General features: G+C 48.3%; 1 protein-coding gene across 1 annotated transcript in view; it reads right to left on the bottom strand.

Annotated features, from left to right (window-relative positions):
- CLIC5 (chloride intracellular channel 5) overlaps positions 1-24,233 on the bottom strand; it is a 238,346-nt gene extending 214,113 nt beyond the window's left edge. The window contains exon 1 of the mRNA XM_075341180.1: positions 23,566-24,233. Coding sequence (XP_075197295.1) covers positions 23,566-24,048 — 483 coding nt within the window. The 5' untranslated portion in view covers positions 24,049-24,233. The remainder of the gene's footprint in view (positions 1-23,565) is intronic.
- Between the last annotated feature and the right edge of the window lie 780 nt (positions 24,234-25,013).

Below are 25,013 nucleotides of genomic sequence, written 5' to 3'. Positions count from 1 at the left end.
GTAGTCACGGTCTGCCTGTCGCTCTCGCTCTTCACGCGCTGCCTGCCGCTCTCGCTCCGCAGCCTCACGCTCTGCGTGCCGCTCCGCAGCCTCAGCGTCACGCGCTGCCTGCCGCTCTGCCCTGCGCTCTGCCAGGAGTTCCTTGTAGCCCTTCTGGTCTCCAGCCTGGAGAAGGGCCATAGCCATTTGAAGAAGGCTATCCGAGCCTCCCAGGCTCGGTGGAATGGCACGTGGTGATCTGCGGCACGCTGCAGAGCTAGGCGATTCACTGTCCCTTTCAGAGCGGAGGGCTGGCATCTGGCTCGTTGAGGAACCTTGGGTGAGCTCCTCCTCATCTTGTCCAGCAGTGCCAGGTTGCGCAATGTCCTCGGCAGAACGGTTTTCTGGCGTCGAGCTCCTGGAGGACTCGTGGGCAACCTCCTCATTGCTGTCCACAGCACCGTCCTCCCTCTCTTCGGCTCCTGCCTTAGCATTGGCCAGTTGCATAGCTCTGCTCCTGGTGCCATCAGCCATTCTTGCAGACTTTTGGTCACTGACACAGAACTGACACCTGATGCCTCCACACACCTTACAGTATCTGCACTCTGACACTCTAGTGTTGAGCTAGTCTGAAGACCCCAGCAGCCACAGCTGCTGCAGGCAGTCTTTAGTGTCTGGGAGTATGGGTCTCACACTCACACACACTATTATCTCGATCCCACCGCTATGCCACCAATATGTCACAAACCACCGGGGGGGGTCACTCAGAAATCCCCCCGCGCTGGCTACCAGTACGTCACAATCGGGGGGTAACAAGTGGGGGTCACCCCTCCTTTATACCTCCCGACCGACAGACAGAGCACGTGACGCGCTCTCTAGCGCCCCTCTTATAGTCAGGCCAATTATGGAATTGCCCGACCATAAGCAAGGAGGCCGCTATACTACTTATGCCGATTATTGAAGGGTCCCCGGTGAGAGTAAGGTATATATTCCCCCGACCTCCGCGGGCGGAATATATAAAATCTCCCCGAATCTCACTGGCCTCCCCACAATAATCCTTGGCACAATTCGCTGCCACCAACCGATTTACGGTAACTATTAGCCGAACACACAGACGTGGGATTCAAGATCGAGATAACAGAACAGCCCAAGATTAATTATATAATTTAATCAGCCTAAAGCACACTAGAAACTACAATATATACAATAGGGAATCTACAGAATATACATATGTCAGAGTACAGTTACAATCAAAGCATGGGTTACAAACAGGCATACACAGTTCCAGCAGTTACCTTGTTGCGTCTGGCCACAGGGGGGCGCTGTACCCAGGTTTCTAGGATCCTTCCCACAGATGTTTCCTACACGTGCCCCCAGCGAAAAGAACACTGGAAAATGGCCGAAGTAGGGTTATCAACCTGGGCAACTCCAGGTCCCCTCCTACCTTAGTGACCTCAGAGGGAGCACTGCTCCACCCCTGGCTTGAGTTATGGACAATCCACAACATGGAATATGGGCCATAACTTTGCCTGGGAGCGTCGTAGGCGGACGCCAATGCTCTCATTGTGACAGTTATGAATTTAGCTACAGAACGAGGGGACTCATGACCTGTCTGCCAGTTCCCCATTGGCTGATATCACGCCTGGGGCATTTCCCAATGTCCTGCTCCCATAAAAAGGGTGTGCCGGCATCGTCCGCATGCGGAGACACCATTTTTATGGTTGCCATATTTATCGGAAATATGGCTTGCGAGATATGAACCATTTTTTACTGGAGTCGTTCTGTCTGGCTATTTCCATAGCCTTGCTAATGAGATACAACTCTTGTTACAGGGTGACGGCAGGGAGTCATCCTGTGTCCATTGTTCCCACACCACCTCATCTCCATATCACAGGACATGGCCATGGAGGTGTAAGTGGAACACTGAGAACAAGAAGGGAGGGGGCACTGCCAGGGAGTGATGAGGGATTATGACTGGAGTCATAATTCATCTTCATATCCCGGGATTTGCCTCACAAGGAGTATAATAGGAGGACTGTAATGGGAGGACTAGTCCTGGGGGGAGAGGAGTATAATGCCGGCTCCCTTCACATGTGTACCGGGAGCCGGTGTACACTGGTAACTATGATACACATCGGGTAACTAAGGGACCTTAGTTACCCGATGTATACAATGGTTACCAGCGTTCACGGCCTCCGTCAAGATCCCAGCATCGCAAGGTTATGTCTGGCGCTGCTGGGATCGTGACGGAGCCGGTGTAGAAGCAAGCGATATCCCAGGATGTTGTGAGTGTGTGGATGTGATGTGTGAGGTGTGTGTGAGAGTGAGTGTGATCTGATGTGTGTGTGTGTACTCACCTGGGAGTCGGAGCTCCGTGTCAGTTGGGCCAGAGCGAGCGTGCATTGCGTGAGGGGGGCGGGGCCTGCAGAGAGCCGGGGCTAGAGGCCAATCCGTGTGTGGGGGCGGGGCCATGGCGAGCCCAGCGGCCAATCAGCTTTGTGTCACCGTAAGGACACAATTTTGGAGCATGACAGACAGACAGACAGACAGACAGACAGACAGACAGACAGACAGACAGAATAAGGCAATTATATATATAGATCCCATGAGTGCCCCAGTAGAAGGGCCCTGTTACAACTGCTATCTTAGCACCTCCTATAGCTCTGCTACCTCGGCATCCCCTATAGCGCTACTATCTCGGCCCCTGCTATAGCTCTGCTACCTCAGCACCTCCTATATGTTACTTCAGCACCTCCTACATCTTTGCTACCTCAGCACTTCCTAAAGCTCTGTTACCTTGGCCCCTGCTATAGTTCTGTTACCTCGCCACCTCCCATAGCTCTGCTACCTGATGAAAAACGTCGGGGTTTGAAATGCGTTGACTTATAATAAAACGCACGTCCATCATTTATGATACGTTGAACTTCATTGAGCCATCAGCAGTGCAGATAACATCAATTGTCTCCTAGTATTTGATTTCCTACACTAAGGAACCTCAGCAGCCATTTTATTGATGCTTCTACAGGAGTTGTGCCTCTCACAACCACACCAGGTGAGAGCATTTCCCCTTTGCTTTACCATTTTGCATGCAATAAGACCCCATTTGTGCTTTCTGTCTTTCTAGTCTTGCATTATTTCTGCTACCTCGGCAATCCTATAACACTGCTTTCTCAGCACCTTCCATAGTTCTGCTACCTGGGCAAGTCCCATGTCTTGGGACTTGGCACTTCGTATAGCTCTGCTACCTCAACACCACCTATAGCTATGGTTATCTCAGCACTTCCTATAGCTCTACTACCTTGACACCTCCTATAGCTCTCCTACCTCGACTCCTCATATAGCTCTGCTACCTCGACACCTATAGCTGTGGGTATTTCGGCACTTCCTATAGCTCTGCTACCTCGACATGTATAGCTGCTACCTTGACACCTACTTACTATGACTATCTCAGCACTTCCTATAGCTCTGCTACCTTGACATCTCTTACAGCTTTCCTATCTCGACACCTCCTAAAGCTATCGCTAACTCAACACTTTCAATAGCTCTGTTACCTCGACACCTCCTATAGCTCTGCTACCTCGACACCTATAGCTATGCTACCTTGACACCTCCTAGGTATGGCTATCTCAGCACTTTCTATAGCTCTGCTACCTTGACACCTCCTATAGCCCTGCTACCTTGACACCTCCTAGCTATGGCTATCTCGACACCTCCTATAGCTCTCCTACCTCGACACCTCCAATAGCTCTGCTACCATGGCATCCTTCAAAAATAGGCCAAAGGAAAATGAAATGTTCTCATTTTCATAACTGAAGCTAAGATCCCTTTCTGCACATCAAGACGTTGACAGAATAAATATATACAAGGCACAAAACTCGTTAGATTGTGTCAGGGCCAGGTGGACGGGCAGACCCAGGAGGTGGATCCACTGGGCCGAACTCCTAGATGGTGGTAAGGGGTCCGGTAGCTGGAGCACTATAGGCAGCAGAACAGTCCGTGCACAGGAGTATAACGGAGAAGTCCCTGGGACCACGGAGTCACTGGTGGTAGTCCGGGTGACGCAGCTCAGGTTCGGAAGCCGAGAAGATGTCAGGCGGGGTCCGGAACCTTTGGAGCGAGATGACAGGTCACCGCAGGGATCCGAGATGGTACGGACTGTCAGGATGGCAGATGGACTGCGTTCGGGGTTCGGGATTCGGTCTGGACCGGATGGCGAGGCAGGCACGGCTCTACAAGAGAGATAGGTGAGTATATACACATATACACCAGGAGACCTGACTCCTAGCTTAAGAAACACGAAGATCAGGCCCCGCCCCCTTGGACATAAACCCCCTTTATACCCTGTACCTGTTTTGCATCATTTCCTGTTAATGGACGCTGGCCCTTTAAGAAAGGGTCAATGACCGCGCGCGCGCCCTAATGCGCATGCGCGCTGCCCGAGTGCCAGAAGCCAGAGCAGGAAGCTGCGAGGAGGAAGCAGCAGGGCCAGGATGGGGCTGTGAAGCCGACGGACGCCGGGTGCGGGGACCAGGACGCTGGGGACGCGCTGGCAAGGGGTGCTGGAGAGCGGGGAGCGTGACAGGTGAGCCGGGGGGCAGCACAGGGGACCCGGGGAGCGTGACAGTACCCCCCCCCACGCCCCCCTCCCCGCAACCGGGACAGGAAGGCACGGATCAGCGGAGTACCCACATTCTCCCGGGGCTCCCAGGACCTATCCTCAGGACCATACCCTGCCCAGTCCACCAGGAAGAACTGTCGACCCCGTACGGTCTTCATGGCCACGATATCCCTTACCGCATAGATGTCGTCATCGGCAATAGGTGGAGGAGCCGAACTGGCAGCAGCGGAGAAGGGACCCAGGACAACCGGCTTGAGCAGGGAGACGTGGAATGAGTTGGGTATCCTCATCGTGGCCGGGAGCTGTAGCTTGTAGGAGACCTCATTGATCTTGTTGAGGACTTTAAACGGCCCGATGTAGCGAGGACCCAGCTTGTAGGATGGTATCTTCAATCGGACGTACTTGGATGCAAGCCAGACTAGATCACCAGGAGAGAAACACGGAGGGTCCAGACGTCTCTTGTCTGCGTGTCTTTTCATCCGCAGGGAAGCACGCCCAAGGGACGCCTTGACAGAGTCCCAAATGGTTGCAAAGTCACGGGCTACAGTATCAGCAGCAGGGACATCCGAAGAAGGGGATACAGGCAATGGGACGGAGGGCTGAAGTCCGTAAACGACATGGAAGGGAGAGCTGGAGGACGACTCACTGATGTGGTGGTTATGGGAGAATTCAGCCCAAGGAAGAAGCGTGAACCAGTCGTCGTGATGGGCGTTGACGTAGTGTCGTAAGAAAGAGGTCAATATTTGGTTGACCCTCTCCACTTGGCCATTAGACTGAGGATGGTATGCAGATGAAAAGTCCAGAGTCACTCCCAGATGGTTGCAGAGAGCCCTCCAGAAGCGGGAGGTGAACTGAGTTCCTCTATCGGATACGATGTGAGATGGAAAGCCATGCAAGCGGAAGATGTGATGTATGTAGGCGTCCGCGAGTTCCTGAGCAGAGGGCAATCCAGCCATAGGGACGAAATGGGCCATTTTAGAGAATCGATCCACCACGACCCATATGACTCTGTGTCCGGAGGACAATGGCAAGTCTGTAATAAAGTCCATCGCTATGTGTTGCCACGGAACTGAAGGTATCGGCAGAGGCAGAAGACGGCCATATGGCAGGTGTTTGGGCGTCTTGTTCCTGGCACAAGAGGAGCAGGCAGAGACAAAAGCAGCGACGTCCGTGCGAAGGGATGGCCACCAGTAATGGCGTACAATCGCACCCCATGTTCTCTTCTGACCAGCATGACCGGCTGTTTTCGAGGCATGACCCCAGTGTAACACTTTTTGCCTGTCTGTCTCAGAGACATAGGTCTTCCCGGGCGGTATCTGGGCCAGGGTGACAGGGGCCACCGGAATGATTTTGCTAGGACAGATGATGGGTTGGGTAGTCTCCTCCTCCTGCTCTATGGGCATGAAAGACCTGGACAAGGCATCAGCGCGTACATTCTTGTCCGCGGGTCGGAAATGGAGCTGGAAATCAAACCTGGCAAAGAATAAGGACCACCTGGCTTGCCGTGGGTTCAGTCGCTGAGCAGACCGCAGGTATTCCAGGTTCTTGTGGTCCGTGTAAATGATAACGGGGTACACTGCTCCTTCCAGAAGGTAGCGCCATTCCTCCAGAGCCAGTTTGACTGCCAAGAGCTCTCGGTCACCGATGGTGTAGTTGCGTTCAGGCGCTGAGAAGCTCTTGGAGAAGAATCCGCAAGTCACCATCTTCCCGGAGGAGGATTTCTGCATGAGCACTGCTCCGGCTCCTGAGGAGGAGGCATCCACCTCCAAGGTGAACTGGCGGTTTAACTCCGGACGGTGAAGTACAGGAGAGGAGGCAAATGCCCGCTTCAGCGAGCCAAACGCGGCGTCGGCCGCAGGTGACCAGTCCTTTGGATTAGCCTCTTTCTTGGTCAAAGCGGAGAGAGGAGCAGTCAGAGCCGAGAAGTGAGGGATGAACTGGCGGTAGTAGTTGGCGAATCCCAGGAAACGTTGGATTGCCTTCAGTCCAGAAGGAGGAGGCCAGTTGAGAATGGATGAGACCTTCTTTGGATCCATCTGCAGTCCGGTATCAGAGATGATGTACCCCAGGAAGGGGAGAGAAGACTGCTCAAAGACACACTTCTCATACTTCGCGTACAGACGATTCTCTCTCAGTCTTTGTAGAACCAGCTGCACGTTCTCTCTGTGGGTCTGGAGGTCCGGAGAGAAGACAAGGATGTCATCCAGATATACTACCACACAGACGTAAAGAAGGTCCCGGAAGACGTCGTTCACCAGTTCTTGAAAGACGGCTGGGGCGTTACACAGGCCGAAGGGCATCACGCAGTATTCATAGTGCCCATCGCGAGTGTTGAACGCGGTCTTCCATTCGTCCCCAGAGCGGATGCGGACCAGATTGTAAGCACCCCGAAGATCCAGCTTGGTGAACACACGAGCTCCTCTAAGCCGGTCAAACAATTCAGGGATGAGCGGCAGAGGGTACTTGTTTTTTACGGTGATTTGATTCAAACCCCGGTAGTCTATGCATGGGCGTAAGTCGCCCTCTTTCTTCTTGACAAAGAAGAAACCTGCTCCAGCAGGAGAGGAGGATCTCCGGATGAATCCCCTTGCCAGGCTCTCTGTGATGAAAGTAGACATGGCCCTTGTTTCGGCTGGAGACAATGGATATATCCGTCCTCGAGGTGGTGTAGTTCCAGGGAGCAGGTCGATGGCACAATCGTAGGGACGATGTGGCGGAAGTACCTCGGATTCCTTTTTATCAAAGACGTCTGCAAAGGACCAATAGGCCGAGGGCAGCCCCGGTAGGTTCTCTGGAACCGGAGGTCGTCGGATGGGTTGTATGGTCTTCAGGCACTTCTCATGGCACGAAGAGCCCCATCGGGTGATTTCGCCAGTGCCCCAGCTGACTGATGGTTCGTGTGTCCGCAACCAGGGAAGTCCCAGCAGGATTTGATGGGACATGTGTGGGAGGACGTAGAGAGCGATGTTCTCGGTGTGCAGGGCACCGATACGCAGTTCCACCGGCTTGGTGATCCAGGAGATGGTGTCAGAGAGGGGTCTCCCATCCACAGAGGCAATCACGAGGGGCTTGTCAAGTGGAGTAACAGGCACCTGGTACTTGTCCACCGTGGCCTGCTGGATGAAATTGCCTGCTGCCCCGGAATCGAGGTATGCCTCAGCCGTGAACCGCGTCTCTCCCGTTGTCACTTGCACAGTCCATGTAACCGGGTCTGAGAGAGTCCCAGCACCTAGGGTGGCCTCTCCTACCAACCCTAGGCTTTGGAGTTTCCCGGCCTCTCAGGACAGGAGCGTAGCAGGTGTGTGTCCTCTCCGCAGTAAAAGCAGAGGCCCTTGGCGAGCCGCTCAGCTCTACGTTGTTCAGACTGCCGCACTCTGTCAATCTGCATGGGCTCGTGGACGGGGACCCCAGCTGTTGATGACTGAAGTACGGAGGGCTTCTGCGGAGGAGAGGAATGCCGTACCGGACGTCTCTCACGGGACACTTCCTTGGATCGCTCCTGAAAGCGGATGTCCACTCGAGTCGCTAGGGTAATCAGGGCATCCAGGGTGGTCGGTACGTCACGACCCGCCAGCTCATCTTTAATTCGCCCCGAGAGTCCTTCCCAGAAGGCGGCGGTTAAGGCCTCGTTGTTCCACCCGAGTTCCGAAGCCAAGGTGCGAAACCGGATTGCGTATTGGCCCACCGTCAGAGTCCCCTGACGCAACCGGAGAAGAGACGAAGCAGACGCGGAGGCGCGTCCGGGCTCATCAAAGGTGCCACGGAATGCCTGCAGGAAGTCCTGGATGTTCGTGGTCACAGGATCCCCCTTCTCCCACAAGGGGTTCATCCACGCCAGTGCCTCACCCTCTAGATGGGACATGATGAAGGCAACCTTGGCTTGATCAGAGGCAAACAAATGCGGCAGCTGCGTGAAATGGAGGGAGCATTGGTTTAAGAATCCCCTGCAGGTCTTGGGGTCTCCGGCGTACCGGGGTGGTGAGGCCAAACGAAGTCCGGAGTCCGGAAGTATCTGACGAAGTCGCCACGGGAGCTGGAGCCATGGCTTGACTAGTGGAGGCCCGGGATGCTGAAGTCGTGACTGCCGCTTGTAGCGTGTAGGCGGGCGTCCACAGAAGACATAAATTGCAGCATGCGGGTCTGAGTCTCTCGCTGGCGTTGGAGTTCCTCCTGTACGGCTGCTAGTGCTGCAGCGGGATCCATGGCCTGATCTTACTGTCAGGGCCAGGTGGACGGGCAGACCCAGGAGGTGGATCCACTGGGCCGAACTCCTAGATGGTGGTAAGGGGTCCGGTAGCTGGAGCACTATAGGCAGCAGAACAGTCTGTGCACAGGAGTATAACGGAGAAGTCCCTGGGACCACGGAGTCACTGGTGGTAGTCCGGGTGACGCAGCTCAGGTTCGGAAGCCGAGAAGATGTCAGGCGGGCTCCGGAACCTTTGGAGCGAGATGACAGGTCACCGCAGGGATCCGAGATGGTACGGACTGTCAGGATGGCAGATGGACTGCGTTCGGGGTTCGGGATTCGGTCTGGACCGGATGGCGAGGCAGGCACGGCTCTACAAGAGAGATAGGTGAGTATATACACATATACACCAGGAGACCTGACTCCTAGCTTAAGAAACACGAAGATCAGGCCCCGCCCCCTTGGACATAAACCCCCTTTATACCCTGTACCTGTTTTGCATCATTTCCTGTTAATGGACGCTGGCCCTTTAAGAAAGGGTCAATGACCGCGCGCGCGCCCTAATGCGCATGCGCGCTGCCCGAGTGCCAGAAGCCAGAGCAGGAAGCTGCGAGGAGGAAGCAGCAGGGCCAGGATGGGGCTGTGAAGCCGACGGACGCCGGGTGCGGGGACCAGGACGCTGGGGACGCGCTGGCAAGGGGTGCTGGAGAGCGGGGAGCGTGACAGGTGAGCCGGGGGGCAGCACAGGGGACCCGGGGAGCGTGACAGATTGCATCATTTACAAGATGACGCATGGACGTGGGCACAATATTGAGAAATGGGCAAAAGTATAGTGTGGCTTATTCACACAGTTGTGACTATTTCGTCCACAGTAGTTATTGGGGGACGCAATGATATACAAGCCTCAAGGCAATACTCAATAATCATGTCGTACAGAAACTGTTTTCCATAGCTTGCAAAATTCACGACTTTTGTTTTGTTTTTTTAATAACCAGGTTTAACAATTATGGGGGGAAAGTAGGCGGGGCTTCTTCCTAAAGGGGTGTGGTTAAGACCACCCAACAAAATCACCATCTCTTGTGCCACAAAAATGCGCTAAATTCATTATGAGTGTAAATATATTTGGCGCATCCTATTCTAGCACTGTTTTTTCCATTCGGGGGGGGGGGGGAAGAAACAACCTTGTGTTACACATTATTCATCTCCATCTCTATGAATTAAGCAGAAAAAGAAAAGACTCATTTGAAGGGGTTCGGCTTTTTTTATATAAGTTAATTGGTTACTATGGAAACCGGGCATACTGATCCCAGTTTAATGATGGAGCCTTGATGTCCACTAATTTTGCCGGTGTTCTCTGCCCTTACAAGTTCATGATCGCTATGGCGATGTGTCTATCGTGACCACTTACCTTCAAAGTGAAGGTATAATGGTGTAATTTTCATGTCTTTTGTCCTAGTGTTGGCGCATTCAACAACTTTATTAACATAACAGTGGCCCAGAGTCAAATGCATTTAGTCGCTACCTATCAAAGGAAACATTATTATTATTATTATTTATTATTATAGCGCCATTTATTCCATGGCGCTTTACAAGTGAAAGAGGGTATACGGACAACAATCATTAACAGTACAAAACAGACTGGTATAGGAGGAGAGGACCCTGCCCGCGAGGGCTCACAGTCTACGGGGAATGGGAATATGGTAAAACACTTCTTTGAAACTTTATTTTATTAAAATCATGAATTTTTCCAATACATAACACCATAATATGTGGAGCCAGGGAGTCCAGGAATCAGTAATGCGTTTTGAACACTGACTGCGTTCTTTGTAGAGCCTGTAAACACTGCAAACTTAAAGTGAACAAACAGTAAAAAAGGAGAAAATTAAGAGAAGGAAGGCAGCAACAAAAGGACAACATGTGTTAACACCACAACTGCTCACAGCAATAAAGTACTGCAACCACTAATAAGTCTGGATCACAATAACTCACCGGACCAGCATAGACAGCTATAGCTGGCATTACAGAAAGAGTCCAACCAGCATATATAGGAGGAGAGTGAATGTGACTGGCTCCCTCACAGCATGTGATCAAAGGAGACTAACATGCAGCCCAGCAGAGATTATCTCTTGCTAGCCTGCCTATGAACTACACATCAGAGAAGTTAGCAGGCAGACTGCCAGAATCTCGTCTCTACAGCTCCAGACATGGCCGTGAAGGCTCACTTGGACTGTGTTTCATAACTCAGGCACCAGGCAAAGAAAACATTCAGAGAATGCTGCCATATGGGTGGTTATTGTTGGGATGATTGACAACTCTTTGAAGAGTTTGGGCGCTTTCCCTTTTTGGAACCTCCTGAATGTTCAAAGAAAGTTGTATGTATATGTGGCGCCCTGGACTTGCCAGGTCGTCACAGATAACACACAAACACCCCCACCCCCATTAGACAGGGACACCAGCCAAACAAAAACCCTTGTTGCCTCCCTCCAGTGTCTGATGTCCACACAAGGTGGGGTGGAGCCAAGCGGTTGACCCCACCCACCGAGGAGTTCACAGGCCTGGAGGCGGGAAACGTGTCAGAACAGTTGAGAAGTTGAGTGTTGGAGTTTGAGGAGTGAGGAGCAAGCACTGAGTGTCTGGGTTTGTGGCCCAGGCACTGACAGCAAGGTTGGCAGACGGTGGTGGCCGTCTGCAGGAGTGGTGAAGCAACGCGGAACCGTAGGACCGGGGTCGGGCGTTGGCCTGCCGGTACCGACCGGGGAGCAAAGTGAAGCCAGCACACACAGGCAGGGCCATCGGACCCCGACCAGGCTTGGAGCCGCCGACAATAGGCAAATCCGAATGTGACTGGAACCCCAGGGGTTTCCTAACAACCAAAGACCCGATAGAAGGCAACCGCCCACACCGTGAGGGTATACAGCTACCACCTAAGGCTAGAGACCCAAGGGCCAGCGCCTGTGGGCAAACGGGCTCCTCCGGCATCCATCCACCGGGGAGCGGACTACCGTTGGGGATCCATAGTAGTCAACTGAGTACATCAAGGTGCAGGGAAAGACAGCCGCCATCACCTGTCCGGGGAGAGACACTGCAGCCGGCTGCGGGACCCGTCCATCCAGCCGTTTGGTTTACCAGAGACTCTGTCATTGACTGCCTGAGTGAGTACACCAGTGCCATCCGGCACCGCGCCGCGCTGCCCCTGTAACCCTGCACCCTAGCCATCCAGCCTCCACGTATCAACACCGGGCCCCGGGACCACCGACCCCTACCCACGGAGGGGGAAAACAACATCCCAGCTGCTCCCTACCATCGATCTCGGGATCCCCGTCACCAGCAGCGGTGGTGCCCATCTTCACCACGACCCATGGGTGGCGTCACGGACTAAATCCCCCAAACCAACCACTCCTTTCACTCACGGGCGAGGAGCGCCGCTCGAGTCCCCGGATCCGGCAAACCGCTCGAGCCACCGAGCAGCAGCAGTCGCACCCGCGCCGGACCCGAGCGTTAGCGAGCGCGCAGCAGCGGCGGCGTCCTCCCCGCTCGTGACATATACAGTATGTATAATCTTCCAGAGCTGTCATTTGCATCTCCTGGGACCAAATAGTAAATCGGAATTAAAGGTGGCTTCCATGGGAGCTGATGGGATGGCATGAGATTGTGGGGAGCCAAGACAATGAAAGTCCCCTGTCACCTCCAACTCAGTCAGTACTCATATGAAGTCCTGCTAGTGGCTGGCCTTCACAGGAGGTCAGTAATTGTACTATATAATGCAATACTATATCAAAAATTAACAAACAATAAAAATGTCTGAATCACCATCCTTTTCCCTATTAAAAAATAAAGAAATATAAAAAATAAACATCTCTTAATATCGTCGTGTCCATAAAAATTCAATCTATCACAATATAAATATGTTAAACACTGAAAAAAATAAAATAAATGTAATCACCAGACTTGCATTTTTTTTTTGAAAACTTGACTTCTAACAAAAAGTGCAATAAATGCGATCAAAATTTCCTATGCTATCCAATAAAAAAAACTGCAGCTCAGTGCAAAAAAAAAAAAGTCCTCATACACTGCTCCATCGATAGAAAAATAAAAAATGTATGGGACTCAGAAAATGGCGACACAAAGCAAATTTATATTTTACAAAGATCAAAATTTTAAAAAAATACTAAAATATATATATGTATAAAAAAAAATCGTTCAGGCTATGTGCACACAAGGGCTCTTCCAGACAATGCTCAAAAGAGCAAACATATGCACTTCTATGTAAAAACGGATCTGAAGGTGCTCTATAATTTACAATACAAATCAGTGAGAAACCACAAAAGACACCTGGAAGATGCCTGGCTGTCTTTTAAAGCTTTTTATTATTGTTTATCCTTTTTTCTTTTTAAAAAAATAAAACAAAAACAAAAAAACCTTCTACATTTTCCAGAAATGTTAAGTTCTAAATTATTAAAGGCTACTGTAACTCGGAATCAACCCAAGATCAGTGATATAACGTATGCAGCTCTGGAGTATAATAATACAGGATGTAACTCAGGATCAGTACAGGATAAATAATGTATGTACACAGTGACTGCACCAGCAGAATAGTGAGTGCAGCTCTGGAGTATAAAACAGGATGTAACTCAGGATCAGTACAGGATAAGTAATGTAATGTATGTACACAGTGACTGCACCAGCAGAATAGTGAGTGCAGCTCTGGAGTATAAAACAGGATGTAACTCAGGATCAGTACAGGATAAGTAATGTAATGTATGTACACAGTGACTGCACCAGCAGAATAGTGACTGCAGCTCTGGAGTATAATACAGGATGTAACTCAGGATCAGTACAGGATAAATAATGTATGTACACAGTGACTGCACCAGCAGAATAGTGAGTGCAGCTCTGGAGTATAATACAGGATGTAACTCGGGATCAGTACAGGATAAATAATGTATGCAATTGTACACAGTGACTGCACCAGCAGAATAGTGAGTGCAGCTCTGGAGTATAATACACAATGTAACTCAGGATCAGTACAAAATAAGTAATGTAATGTACAGTACAGACCAAAAGTTTGGACACACCTTCTCATTCAAAGAGTTTCCTTTATTTTCATGACTCTGAAAATTGTAGATTCACATTGAAGGCATCAACACTATGAATTAACACATGTGGAATGAAATAGTTAACAGAAAAGTGTGAAACAACTGAAAATATGTCTTATATTCTAGGTTCTTCACAGTAGCCACCTTTTGCTTTGCACACTCTTGGGATTCTCTTGATGAGCTTCAAGAGGTAGTCACCGGAAATGGTTTTCCAACAGTCTTGAAGGAGTTCCCAGAGATGCTTAGCACTTGTTGGCCCTTTTGCCTTCAGTCTGCGGTCCAGCTCACCCCAAACCATCTCGATTGGGTTCAGGTCTGGTGATTGTGGAGGCCATGTCATCTGGCGTAGCACCCCATCACTCTCCTTCTTAGTCAAATAGCCCTTACACAGCCTGGAGGTGTGTTTGGGGTCATTGTCCAGTTGAAAATTAAATGATGGTCCAACTAAATGCAAACCGGATGGAATAGCACGCCGCTGCAAGATGCTGTGGTAGCCATGCTGGTTCAGTATGCCTTCAATTTTGAATAAATCCCCAACAGTGTCACCAGCAAAGCACCCCCACGCCATCACACCTCCTCCTCCATGCTTCACAGTGGGAACCAGCCATGTAGAGTCCATCCGTTCACCTTTTCTACAAAGACACGGTGGTTGGATCCAAAGATCTCAAATTTGGACTCACCAGAGCAAAGCACAGATTTCCACTGGTCTAATGTCCATTCCTTGTGTCCTTTGGCCAAAACAAGTCTCTTCTGCTTGTTGCCTGTCCTTAGCAGTGGTTTCCTAGCAGCTATTTTACCATGAAGGCCTGCTGCACAAAGTCTCCTCTTAACAGTTGTTCTAGAGATGTGTCTGCTGCTAGAACTCTGTGTGGCATTGACCTGGTCTCTAATCTGAGCTGCTGTTAACCTGCGTTTTCTGAGGCTGGTGACTCGGATAAACTTATCCTCCGCAGCAGAGGTGACTCTTGGTCTATCTTTCCTGGGACAGGCCTCATGTGAGCCAGTTTCTTTGTAGCGTTTGATGGTTTTTGCCACTGCGCTTGGGGACACTTTCAAAGTTTTCCCAATTTTTCGGACTGACTGACCTTCATTTCTTAAAATAATGATGGCCACTCATTTTTCTTTTCTTAGCTGCTTTTTTTCTTGCCATAATACAGATTCTAACAGTCTATTCAGTAGGACTATCAGCTGTGTATCCACCAGACTTCTGCACAACACAACTGATGGTCCCAACCCCATTTATAAGGCAGGAAATCCCACTTATTAAACCTGACAGGGCACACTTGTGAAGTGAAAACCATTTCCGGTGACTACTTCTTGAAGCTCATCAAGAGAATGCCAAGAGTGTGCAAAGCAGTAATCACAGCAAAAGGTGGCTACTTTGAAGAACTTAGAATATAAGACATATTTTCAGTTGTTTCACACTTTTTTGTTAAGTATTTCATTCCGCATGTGGTAATTCATAGTTTTGATGCCTTCAATGTGAATCTACAATTTTCAGAGTCATGAAAATAAAGAAAACTCTTTGAATGAGAAGGTGTGTCCAAACGTTTGGTCGGTACTGTATGTACACAGTGACCGCACCAGCAGAATAGTGATTGCAGCTATGGAGTATAATACAGGCTGTAGCTCAGGATCAGTACATGATCAGTAATGTAATGTGTACACAGTGAATGCACTAGGAGCATAGTGAGTGCAGCTCTGGAGTATAATACAGGAGATAACTAAGGATCAGTACAGGATAAGTAATGTAATCTATGTACACAGTGACTCCACCAGGAGAATAGAGAGTGCAGCTCTGGGGTATAATACAGGATGTAACTCAGGATCAGTACAGGATAAGTAATGTAATGTATGTACACAGTGACTGCTCCAGCAGAATAGGGAGTGCAGCTCTGGAGTATAATATAGTATGTAACTTAGGATCAGTACAGGATAAGTAATGTAATGTATGTACACAGTGACTGCACCAGCAGAATAGTGAGTGCAGCTCTGGAGTGTAATATAGTATGTAACTTAGGATCAGTGCAGGATAAGTAATGTAATGTATGTACACAGTGACTGCACCAGCAGAATAGTGAGTGCAGCTCTGGAGTATAATATAGTATGTAACTTAGGATCAGTACAGGATAAGTAATGTAATGTAATCTATGTACACAGTGACTGCACCAGCAGAATAGTGAGTGCAGCTCTGGAGTGTAATATAGTATGTAACTTAGGATCAGTACAGGATAAGTAATGTAATGTATGTACACAGTGACTGCTCCAGCAGAATAGTGAGTGCAGCTCTGGAGTATAATACAGGATGAAACACAGGATCAGTAATGTAATGTATGGACACAGTGACTGCTCCAGCAGAATAGTGAGTGCAGCTCTGGAGTATAATACAGGATGAAACACAGGATCAGTAATGTAATGCATGTACACAGTGACTGCACCAGCAGAATAGTGAGTGCAGCTCTGGAGTATAATATAGTATGTAACTTAGGATCAGTACAGGATCAGTAATGTAATGTATGTACACAGTGACTGCACCAGCAGAATAGTGAGTGCAGCTCTGGAGTGTAATATAGTATGTAACTTAGGATCAGTACAGGATAAGTAATGTAATGTATGTACACAGTGACTGTACCAGCAGAATAGTGAGTGCAGCTCTGGAGTATAATATAGTATGTAACTTAGGATCAGTACAGGATAAGTAATGTAATGTATGTACACAGTGACTGCACCAGCAGAATAGTGAGTGCAGCTCTGAAGTGTAATATAGTATGTAACTTAGGATCAGTACAGGATAAGTAATGTAATGTATGTACACAGTGACTGCACCAGCAGAATAGTGAGTGCAGCTCTGGAGTATAATACAGGATGTAACTCAGGATCAGTACAGGATAAGTAATGTAATGTATGTACACAGTGACTGCACCAGCAGAATAGTGAGTGCAGCTCTGGAGTATAATATAGTATGTAACTTAGGATCAGTACAGGATAAGTAATGTAATGTAATGTATGTACACAGTGACTGCACCAGCAGAATAGTGAGTGCAGCTGTGGAGTATAATATAGTATGTAACTTAGGATCAGTACAGGATAAGTAATGTAATGTATGTACACAGTGACTGCACCAGCAGAATAGTGAGTGCAGCTCTGGAGTATAATATAGTATATAACTTAGGATCAGTACAGGATAAGTAATGTAATGTAATGTATGTACACAGTGACTGCACCAGCAGAATAGTGAGTGCAGCTCTGGAGTGTAATATAGTATGTAACTTAGGATCAGTACAGGATCAGTAATGTAATGTATGTATACAGTGACTGCACCAGCAGAATAGTGAGTGCAGCTCTAGAGTATAATATAGTATATAACTTAGGATCAGTACAGGATAAGTAATGTAATGTATGTACACAGTGACTGCTCCAGCAGAATAGTGAGTGCAGCTCTGGAGTATAATACAGGATGAAACACAGGATCAGTAATGTAATGCATGTACACAGTGACTGCACCAGCAGAATAGTGAGTGCAGCTCTGGAGTATAATATAGTATGTAACTTAGGATCAGTACAGGATCAGTAATGTAATGTATGTACACAGTGACTGCACCAGCAGAATAGTGAGTGCAGCTCTGGAGTGTAATATAGTATGTAACTTAGGATCAGTACAGGATAAGTAATGTAATGTATGTACACAGTGACTGCACCAGCAGAATAGTGAGTGCAGCTCTGGAGTATAATATAGTATGTAACTTAGGATCAGTACAGGATAAGTAATGTAATGTATGTACACAGTGACTGCACCAGCAGAATAGTGAGTGCAGCTCTGGAGTATAATATAGTATATAACTTAGGATCAGTACAGGATAAGTAATGTAATGTAATGTATGTACACAGTGACTGCACCAGCAGAATAGTGAGTGCAGCTCTGGAGTGTAATATAGTATGTAACTTAGGATCAGTACAGGATAAATGATGTAATGTATTTGGAAAGTGAGTCACCTGTTTTCTGCAGGTCATTTCTATATACACACACTGTAAAAGGTGATAAATTCTTTGTGACTAAAGCTTATACAAGGAAGGAATAGGGTATAGTATAGGCATAATGTAGCACTTGTGGCAATATATCCTGTCCCACCCATGACCTCAGCAATCGTCTTTACTCCCAAAACAAATATTCCTGTGTAATGTCAGGGGAGTTGTCTGTGAGACTGTGGTGTATTTGCAGTGACTACAATGCGCAGGTAAAGGCACTGCAGGGGATGACGGATGCATGTTCTGACTTGTTTGAGTTATAGTATTGCCGAGTCTTGGCCATTGTATCCGCAATCCCTGGCAATACAGTGTGATGTGATATAATCAGGGACGGGGCAGGTGTATATAAACAGTGCGCCACTCCGGATCCTGCCGCGGACTCATGTATATTCTACTAAAAACGGTAATTGTATGAAGAATTTACAGAACATTGCTACATCCTAACTTGATAAGTGCCTAATATTTCAGGTATAATTCCTCTTAAGGCTCCAATAAACCATGGCTGACGTCAGCTGTAAGACACTAAGCCTGATAAACAATATGGGGGACACAGAGTCCCAGCGCCGCAGCATCTTCACCCATAATAATGGTGGGGATCACCACCAATCTGATATTGATGGCCGATCTTAAAAAAAAGTCAAAAGTTTTACTGTAAATAAAGGAAACAAAGCCATTTCTCGGGAATACTACAATACTGCGCATTCCGAGATCTAATCTACCACGGACCTTTGTCCTCCTGACATTTACAAAGTCATAAATAGTCATATAGTGTCATGTATTGGGTCTCATTTATGAGAGCCGTGAGACGTGAGAAAAATTATTACCTATCACACCCACGTATGTCATTAACGCCAAACTCATAGAGGCTCCACCATCACGTGTATTCCTTGCAATATAAAACTACATGGTTGGGTCATTATACCGAGAACTTATAGTAAAACTGTCATGGTTTATGCATGGCTCTGTCGCTGCTGAGCCGGTGTATGCATCCTCTCCCAAGGGTTTTAGGCCTCATGGGAGGGGCTTGTTCCATCCTGCCTTGTTCCGGAGCTTGTGCCATCATATCTTGGTGCTGCTACCAGAGTTTCCCAGACCCGGCCTGGTCATGTCAGGGGTTAACTCCCATCAGCCTCATTCTGGTTTCAGGAGACATTATATCTAGTCGCTGCATTCCTGTGCTGGTTATAGTTTTGCTCTGCAGCCTGTGACTGGCTCTGGTGAGATTTCCTGTTTGATCTGACTCCTTGGTACCGTGCCCTGACCTGTACCCTCTCCTGTTTGTCAGTCTGTCCCAGTCCTGGACTTCCCACTCCTGTCAGTTGTTTTTCCATCCTAGTTCATCCTCCTTCCCGTATTTATGTCTCCTCACCTTCCAGTCTTGTCTTCTGTTCCCTGTTCCCTTTGTGTTTCCCTCTCCATACCTGAATTTCTGGCATCCGACTTCTATTCTGTTTTCTAACCTGATCTTGATCCTCCCTTTGCAGCGACTTGACTTTCCTGGCTTGACCCTGACTGTTTGACTACTCTATTGCCCCTTGGTGGTTTGCCTGTGAACTGCTTGCTGAAGTTACTCTGCTGTACTTCAGCTGCCTTTCTGTTACAGTGTTACTTTGACTCTCCTTCACTACTCTGCTGCCACCTAGTGGGGAGTATGCTGTACTACGTCTTACTAGCCCTTTGTACAGCGTGACAGCTGCCAGTAAGCCTGACTTTGATCCATCCCACCTCCCAGCTACCTTTTCCTGACCTGTGTTGTCTCTGTACTGCTTGTCTTTCCTGTTTTCTTGAGCCCGATTCCGTCCTGTTTCTCCTTAGTCCTGTCTGTCTGATTCCCAGTCCTGTCCCGTGTCTCCACCTCCTCTGTACGTACTTTGATCTCCCGGCTACTGACCTTGGTTTTTATCCCTGACTTCGGCTTTGTTTTGCCTTTCTGCCTTTGATGTTACTTCCTGGCCTCCGACTCCTTGCTTCTACCTGTTAACAGCTTGCTTTCTCCCTGGTACTGACGAGACATCCTGGCATTAGACATTGTCTAGCTGACGATTCTTTCATGTGCTCTTTCATCCTCTTGTGGGTTTTTGCTAACTGCACCTTGGAGCTACCTTTCCAACTTGCTTCAGTGTTCCCCTCAAGTGGCACGTGACAAAATCAATTGAGAACAATGTCCAAAATTGATCCCCAAAATGCAATAAACCTTCAAGGGTTTCTCCACTTTGGATTGCCTCGTCTTGTTCTAATCACAAAGTCTAAATAGCGTTTCACTGTCATCTGTGGGGAAACCTGGAAGTAAGTGTTTAATTTCCCTGCAGCGCCCTTACAGTAGAAATAAAGCATTACACAACACCCATTCAATTCATATCAATAGGTTGTGTAATGTAGGACAGGACAGGTCTTCCGGAGCAAGCGAGACTCTTTGCAATTGCTATCCAAAAGATGAGGCACCTGGAAGACCCCTTCTATGAGCTTGACGCACCCTGATAGGGGTTATGAAAACAATCCTTTAAGTTTTAGTATAGAGCATAATCAGATATATACATCAATAGAGGAAGTCTAAAAAAATCCCAAAATGTTTTTCTTATGACCCCAAATTGGGTTATGATCTGGGACAACACCCATAGGCATGTGGTTGTCATCATGTCATCAAAGCAGGACTATTAACAACAACCTACTATTGGCTCACTAGTGCTCGAGCAGTTTTTTTTCCACTTTAAGAAAACCCCTGTCCCCAGATGCAGCTTGTCCTAAATAAATAATTTCTGTTTGACTCAATCTCCTCTACAGCAGCGGTAAATCTATGCCGTCTGTAACTGTCTACAGTGGTGATGTCATGTCGACAGCACTGAAGCCAATAACTGAGCACAGCAACCCCGACCAAGTTGACGTAATAAGCCGCTAAAGTCACTGATTGGCTGCAAAGCCTTGGACATCAGATCAGCAATGCAGACAATAACAGATACTGGGAAATGCGGCAGAGACTCAGAACTGGACCTGGGCAGGGTGAGTAAATCACAGACTTCACCTGCCACTTCAACCCAGAATATCCAGGAGACTCCTCCAAAATGGATAGAACTCCCAGACTCCTGAAAAACTTGGCAATTCTTGAGTTCTGCAGAGGTTTCCGGGAACTGAGACTGACATCCCTACACATGATTGGGGGTGGGAGGGTGGAAAATTGGGGGCAGGTGTAGAATGAGCGTGACCTGTAAAAAGCCAAATGGTCATGGAAAAATTTTGCTGACTGATGACACTGTAAATGTGGCGCCCCTGGACTATCAGGTCGTCACAGGGTATTGCACAATCTGCCCTACCGTGCAGTATCCACCTCCCTCTTGGTTATGGGTCCCTAACCAAATGGTGTTGCCTCCAACAGCAAATCAAATCCTAGATACACCCTGCACCACACCCACCAGACACACCAGTGGACGGGGTCCAGGGTCGGGGAGTAGCTTCAGGCAACCTGATAATTTACCCATGGAGAACGGAGCCTTCAAGATTCGTTCTTAACCACTCCAAAATCTGGGCACTAGCACAACGAGGGGGATAGGACTTTCCACCCAAAACGGTCCATAAAATCCCAAGCGTGAGCCCTGAGACCAAGTTCCCATATTTAGCCATAGTGGGGACCACCAGAGAAGTAAACTTAGTGCCAGGAGGCAGGTCACGGATCATCAGGCAGAACCATTGGGGGCGGGACCCGAACTAGCTCCCCTCAGCGGCAGCGGTGTCCACAGACTTGGTTTACTCGGTTGTCGGTGTCTGCTTAATGGGCTGAGTGAGTACGAGAGTGATCCTTGCATCCCACGGCCTTACCTTCCACATTGAGTCCCGGGGCATTCCCCTCTACCTGTGGAGGGTTGCAACACCTGGCTTCCCCCGTCATCACCCCGGGTACTCCCCAACGACAGCGGCGGTATACTCCCTGGTTACCGCGCACCACGGGTGGCGTCATGAACTCTATCATCCCTTGTAAATACCCCCTTCATTTGAGAGGCCGCACGACACACGGAGACCCTCCAGCCACTGAGAACTGGGATCCGAGCAGCTGGGCTGCTTCCACGGGGGTGGCACATAAGCGTGACATTTTGGAAGCTGCTGCAAAAGTATTTAGAAAAGTTGATAAGCATACCCCCTTTTTTATTTGGGAATAAAAAAATATATAAAATATGTTCTAAAATTACTTCTTGTAATGCTTTTATCAGTGGAACTAAGTTTTTAATGAAAGTTGTCGAAGACCGGTCTTGCTATGATCTATAGGGAGTGTTGGAGCTCCATGAGGGATACAGTGAACCACAAAGGTTCAGGCAACAAGACTCCATCTTCGCAAACCAAACGACTTATTTAAAGTGGACCACCTCTATGACTTACCTAGTTGTTCCTTTAAACATAGAACAGTTTAGATTGAGGATTGACTCTAAGGGGTACTTTGCACACTACGATATCGCAAGCCGATGCTTGCGATGCCGAGCGCGATAGTCCCCGCCCCGTCGCAGCTGCGATATCTTGTCATAGCTGCCGTAGCGAACACTATCGCTACGGCAGCTTCACATGCACTTACCTGCCCTGCGACGTCGCTCTGGCCGGCTAACCGCCTCCTTCCTAAGGGGGTGGGTCGTGCAGCGTCACAGCGACGTCACACGGCAGGCGGCCAATAGAAGCAGGGGGCGGAGATGAGCGGGACGTAAACATCCCGCCCACCTCCTTCCTTCCTCATTGCAGCCAGGATGCAGGTAAGGAGATGTTCCTCGCTCCTGCGGCTTCACACACAGCGATGTGTGCTGCCGCAGGAACGAGGAACAACATCGTAACATCGATCCTTTCGAAATTATGGAAATGACCGACGCTACACCGATCATACGATTTCGACACTTTTGCACTCGTTAATCGTAGTAAAAAGGATTCACATACTCCGATGTCAACAGCGACACCGGATGTGCGGCACTTTCAATTTGACCCCACCGACATCGCACCTGCGATGTCATAGTGTGCAAAGTACCCCTAAGTCTGAATGTCAAAGTATCATGTAGACCCAACAAACTCAAATCATATCCATGATAGTCAATAGACATTGGTGAAATTGAGAAAATTCACATCGACAACAATCCCCAATTGATGAGCCTCCTGATATACAGCCATACCCTGTCTGTATCAGACAGTTCAGAACCCCATTATTTTATATGGTGAGGAGATATTTTATATGGTTCCATTGTAGAAGTTCCAGTGGTTGATTCTCACAATTTTTCAAAATTGAGAATAATAATAATAAATTACTTAGTATTTTAGTATTTCATACAGGGGTTGTTCTAAGCCGTTGACATTTGTTCTAAACACTTATGTTGACCTAATAAAGGGGTAGAGTCCTACTCTCCATCTTCTATCGACAATTTGGAAGATACTTCCATCATAGTTCTCAAAATTGAAGAACAGTAGGATTTGCATTAAAATGGGAACCATGGTTGACCATCCTCTGGAGCTCGGTTATTCCTTGGTCTTGCAATGAGAAAGGGCACTTAGGTAAATTATGGTTACCTCATATATAACAGTTAATCTGGAGGGTCATAATATGCTTTAAAGGGCAAAATATTTTAGGCCAAACTAAACAATACGTAAAAAACAAAACTCTTCTAGTGGGGGTCTATTACTAAATTAGACTCATTATCTACCTTGACGTAGAGAGAGATGTCAGCCTCAGGTTCATCGTAGTCCACTTCATCCATACTTCGATTGTTGTTGTTCGTTTGCCCGGCAGGATCCAGGACCCGTGTGTGCAGACCATGAGGTGCAACATACTCCCGTGGAGAAGTCGGAGATGTTGGGTACGATGAAGACTTGACATTCGTAGGTGAAAATGGTGATTTATAAGGAGATGTCGGAGTAGTAGACTTTGGAGAAAGAGATGAACTGTGGTTCGGAGGATTCTTCTCAATGATCAACTGCAAATTAGGTTTGTTTAGCGAACCGTTCTCAACCCCATACACATCATCATACACACTATGTTGAGAAGAAAGGTTGGTTGATGCTTGGCTCAAGGAGCGATCAGGACTCAGATCCATACTGTCTGGGCTACTAGGGATTGAGTAGATTCTCTCATCGTCTGTCCACTTTTGTGGCATGGTCGATTCATACACATGACTGTTTGCTTGCATGATGAAGTCTTTCAGTAGATCCCAGTCTTCGAGCAAATTTGAAGAATTGGAACACAAGTCTTTATCCTTCTATTACTTGAGCTTCCAAAATAAAAGCTGAATCTTTGGAAACGTCGGGTTATATCAAGTAATCATTGACCCTTCTCCTCCCTCTCCTCTGGAGCTACGGATCAATGTGCAAAGAAAGGGCTGACTATAAACTGTGCCCAAGGGAGGGGCGAGCCTGCACTGCTTACCTAGGAGCTGGGCACAGAAACCTGCACTCTTCAGAGCCAGGCTAAGCAATCCCTGATGCAACAGTTGCTATGTGTATGTGACTATATTAATTACAAGGGCCCTGATTGCAATTATGTGCCAGCAAGGGAGCAAGAGAGGAAGTAAATAAGTACTGGGCGAGCGAGTAATGAGGATTTACTGATAAATGAGAAACAAATAGACTACTTGCCCAACTGCCTTGAGACGACTAATTCTGAAACAGGGGTCGAGTGGTCCTTATACCGTGCAAGCCAGGTCACCAGGGTGGAGCATTTCGGGAAAACTATAGCGGATGTTCCGAATTTTCATCAGGTGACTATTATTTGCATTCCAGATGTGTCACAGCACCAGCCTTGATCTTCCTCCTACCTTGGATGGCTCTTTTTATTCTACTATTGTGGCGCCTCTGAGGCGTTAGGTGACACAGTGTATTGCATCCAGTAATGGGTGCAGTGCTAACCTACAGTTGCTGGAAGACCATGCCGGTAAATACCATTCAAACACACACCATTCTGCCTTTTTCCCAGACTGGGGTAACAGGCTACAGATGGCTTTGATGGATGGCCACCTATAGTTGGGACCATCCAATCTGCTAATCAGAAACCCAGGAGCGGGGAGGGGCTAGTGAGTGCAGACGACAGTAGACGGACATCTTGACAGGGAGTGAGAAAGTCACAGAGTCGGAAGGAAGTCAGACAGTCAGTCAGTAC

Source organism: Anomaloglossus baeobatrachus, chromosome 3, assembly GCF_048569485.1.
Source record: "Anomaloglossus baeobatrachus isolate aAnoBae1 chromosome 3, aAnoBae1.hap1, whole genome shotgun sequence".
NCBI classification, from domain to species: domain Eukaryota; kingdom Metazoa; phylum Chordata; class Amphibia; order Anura; family Aromobatidae; genus Anomaloglossus; species Anomaloglossus baeobatrachus.
Note: the sequence above shows the minus strand (reverse complement) of the source record. Positions and strands in the feature narration are given on the sequence as shown.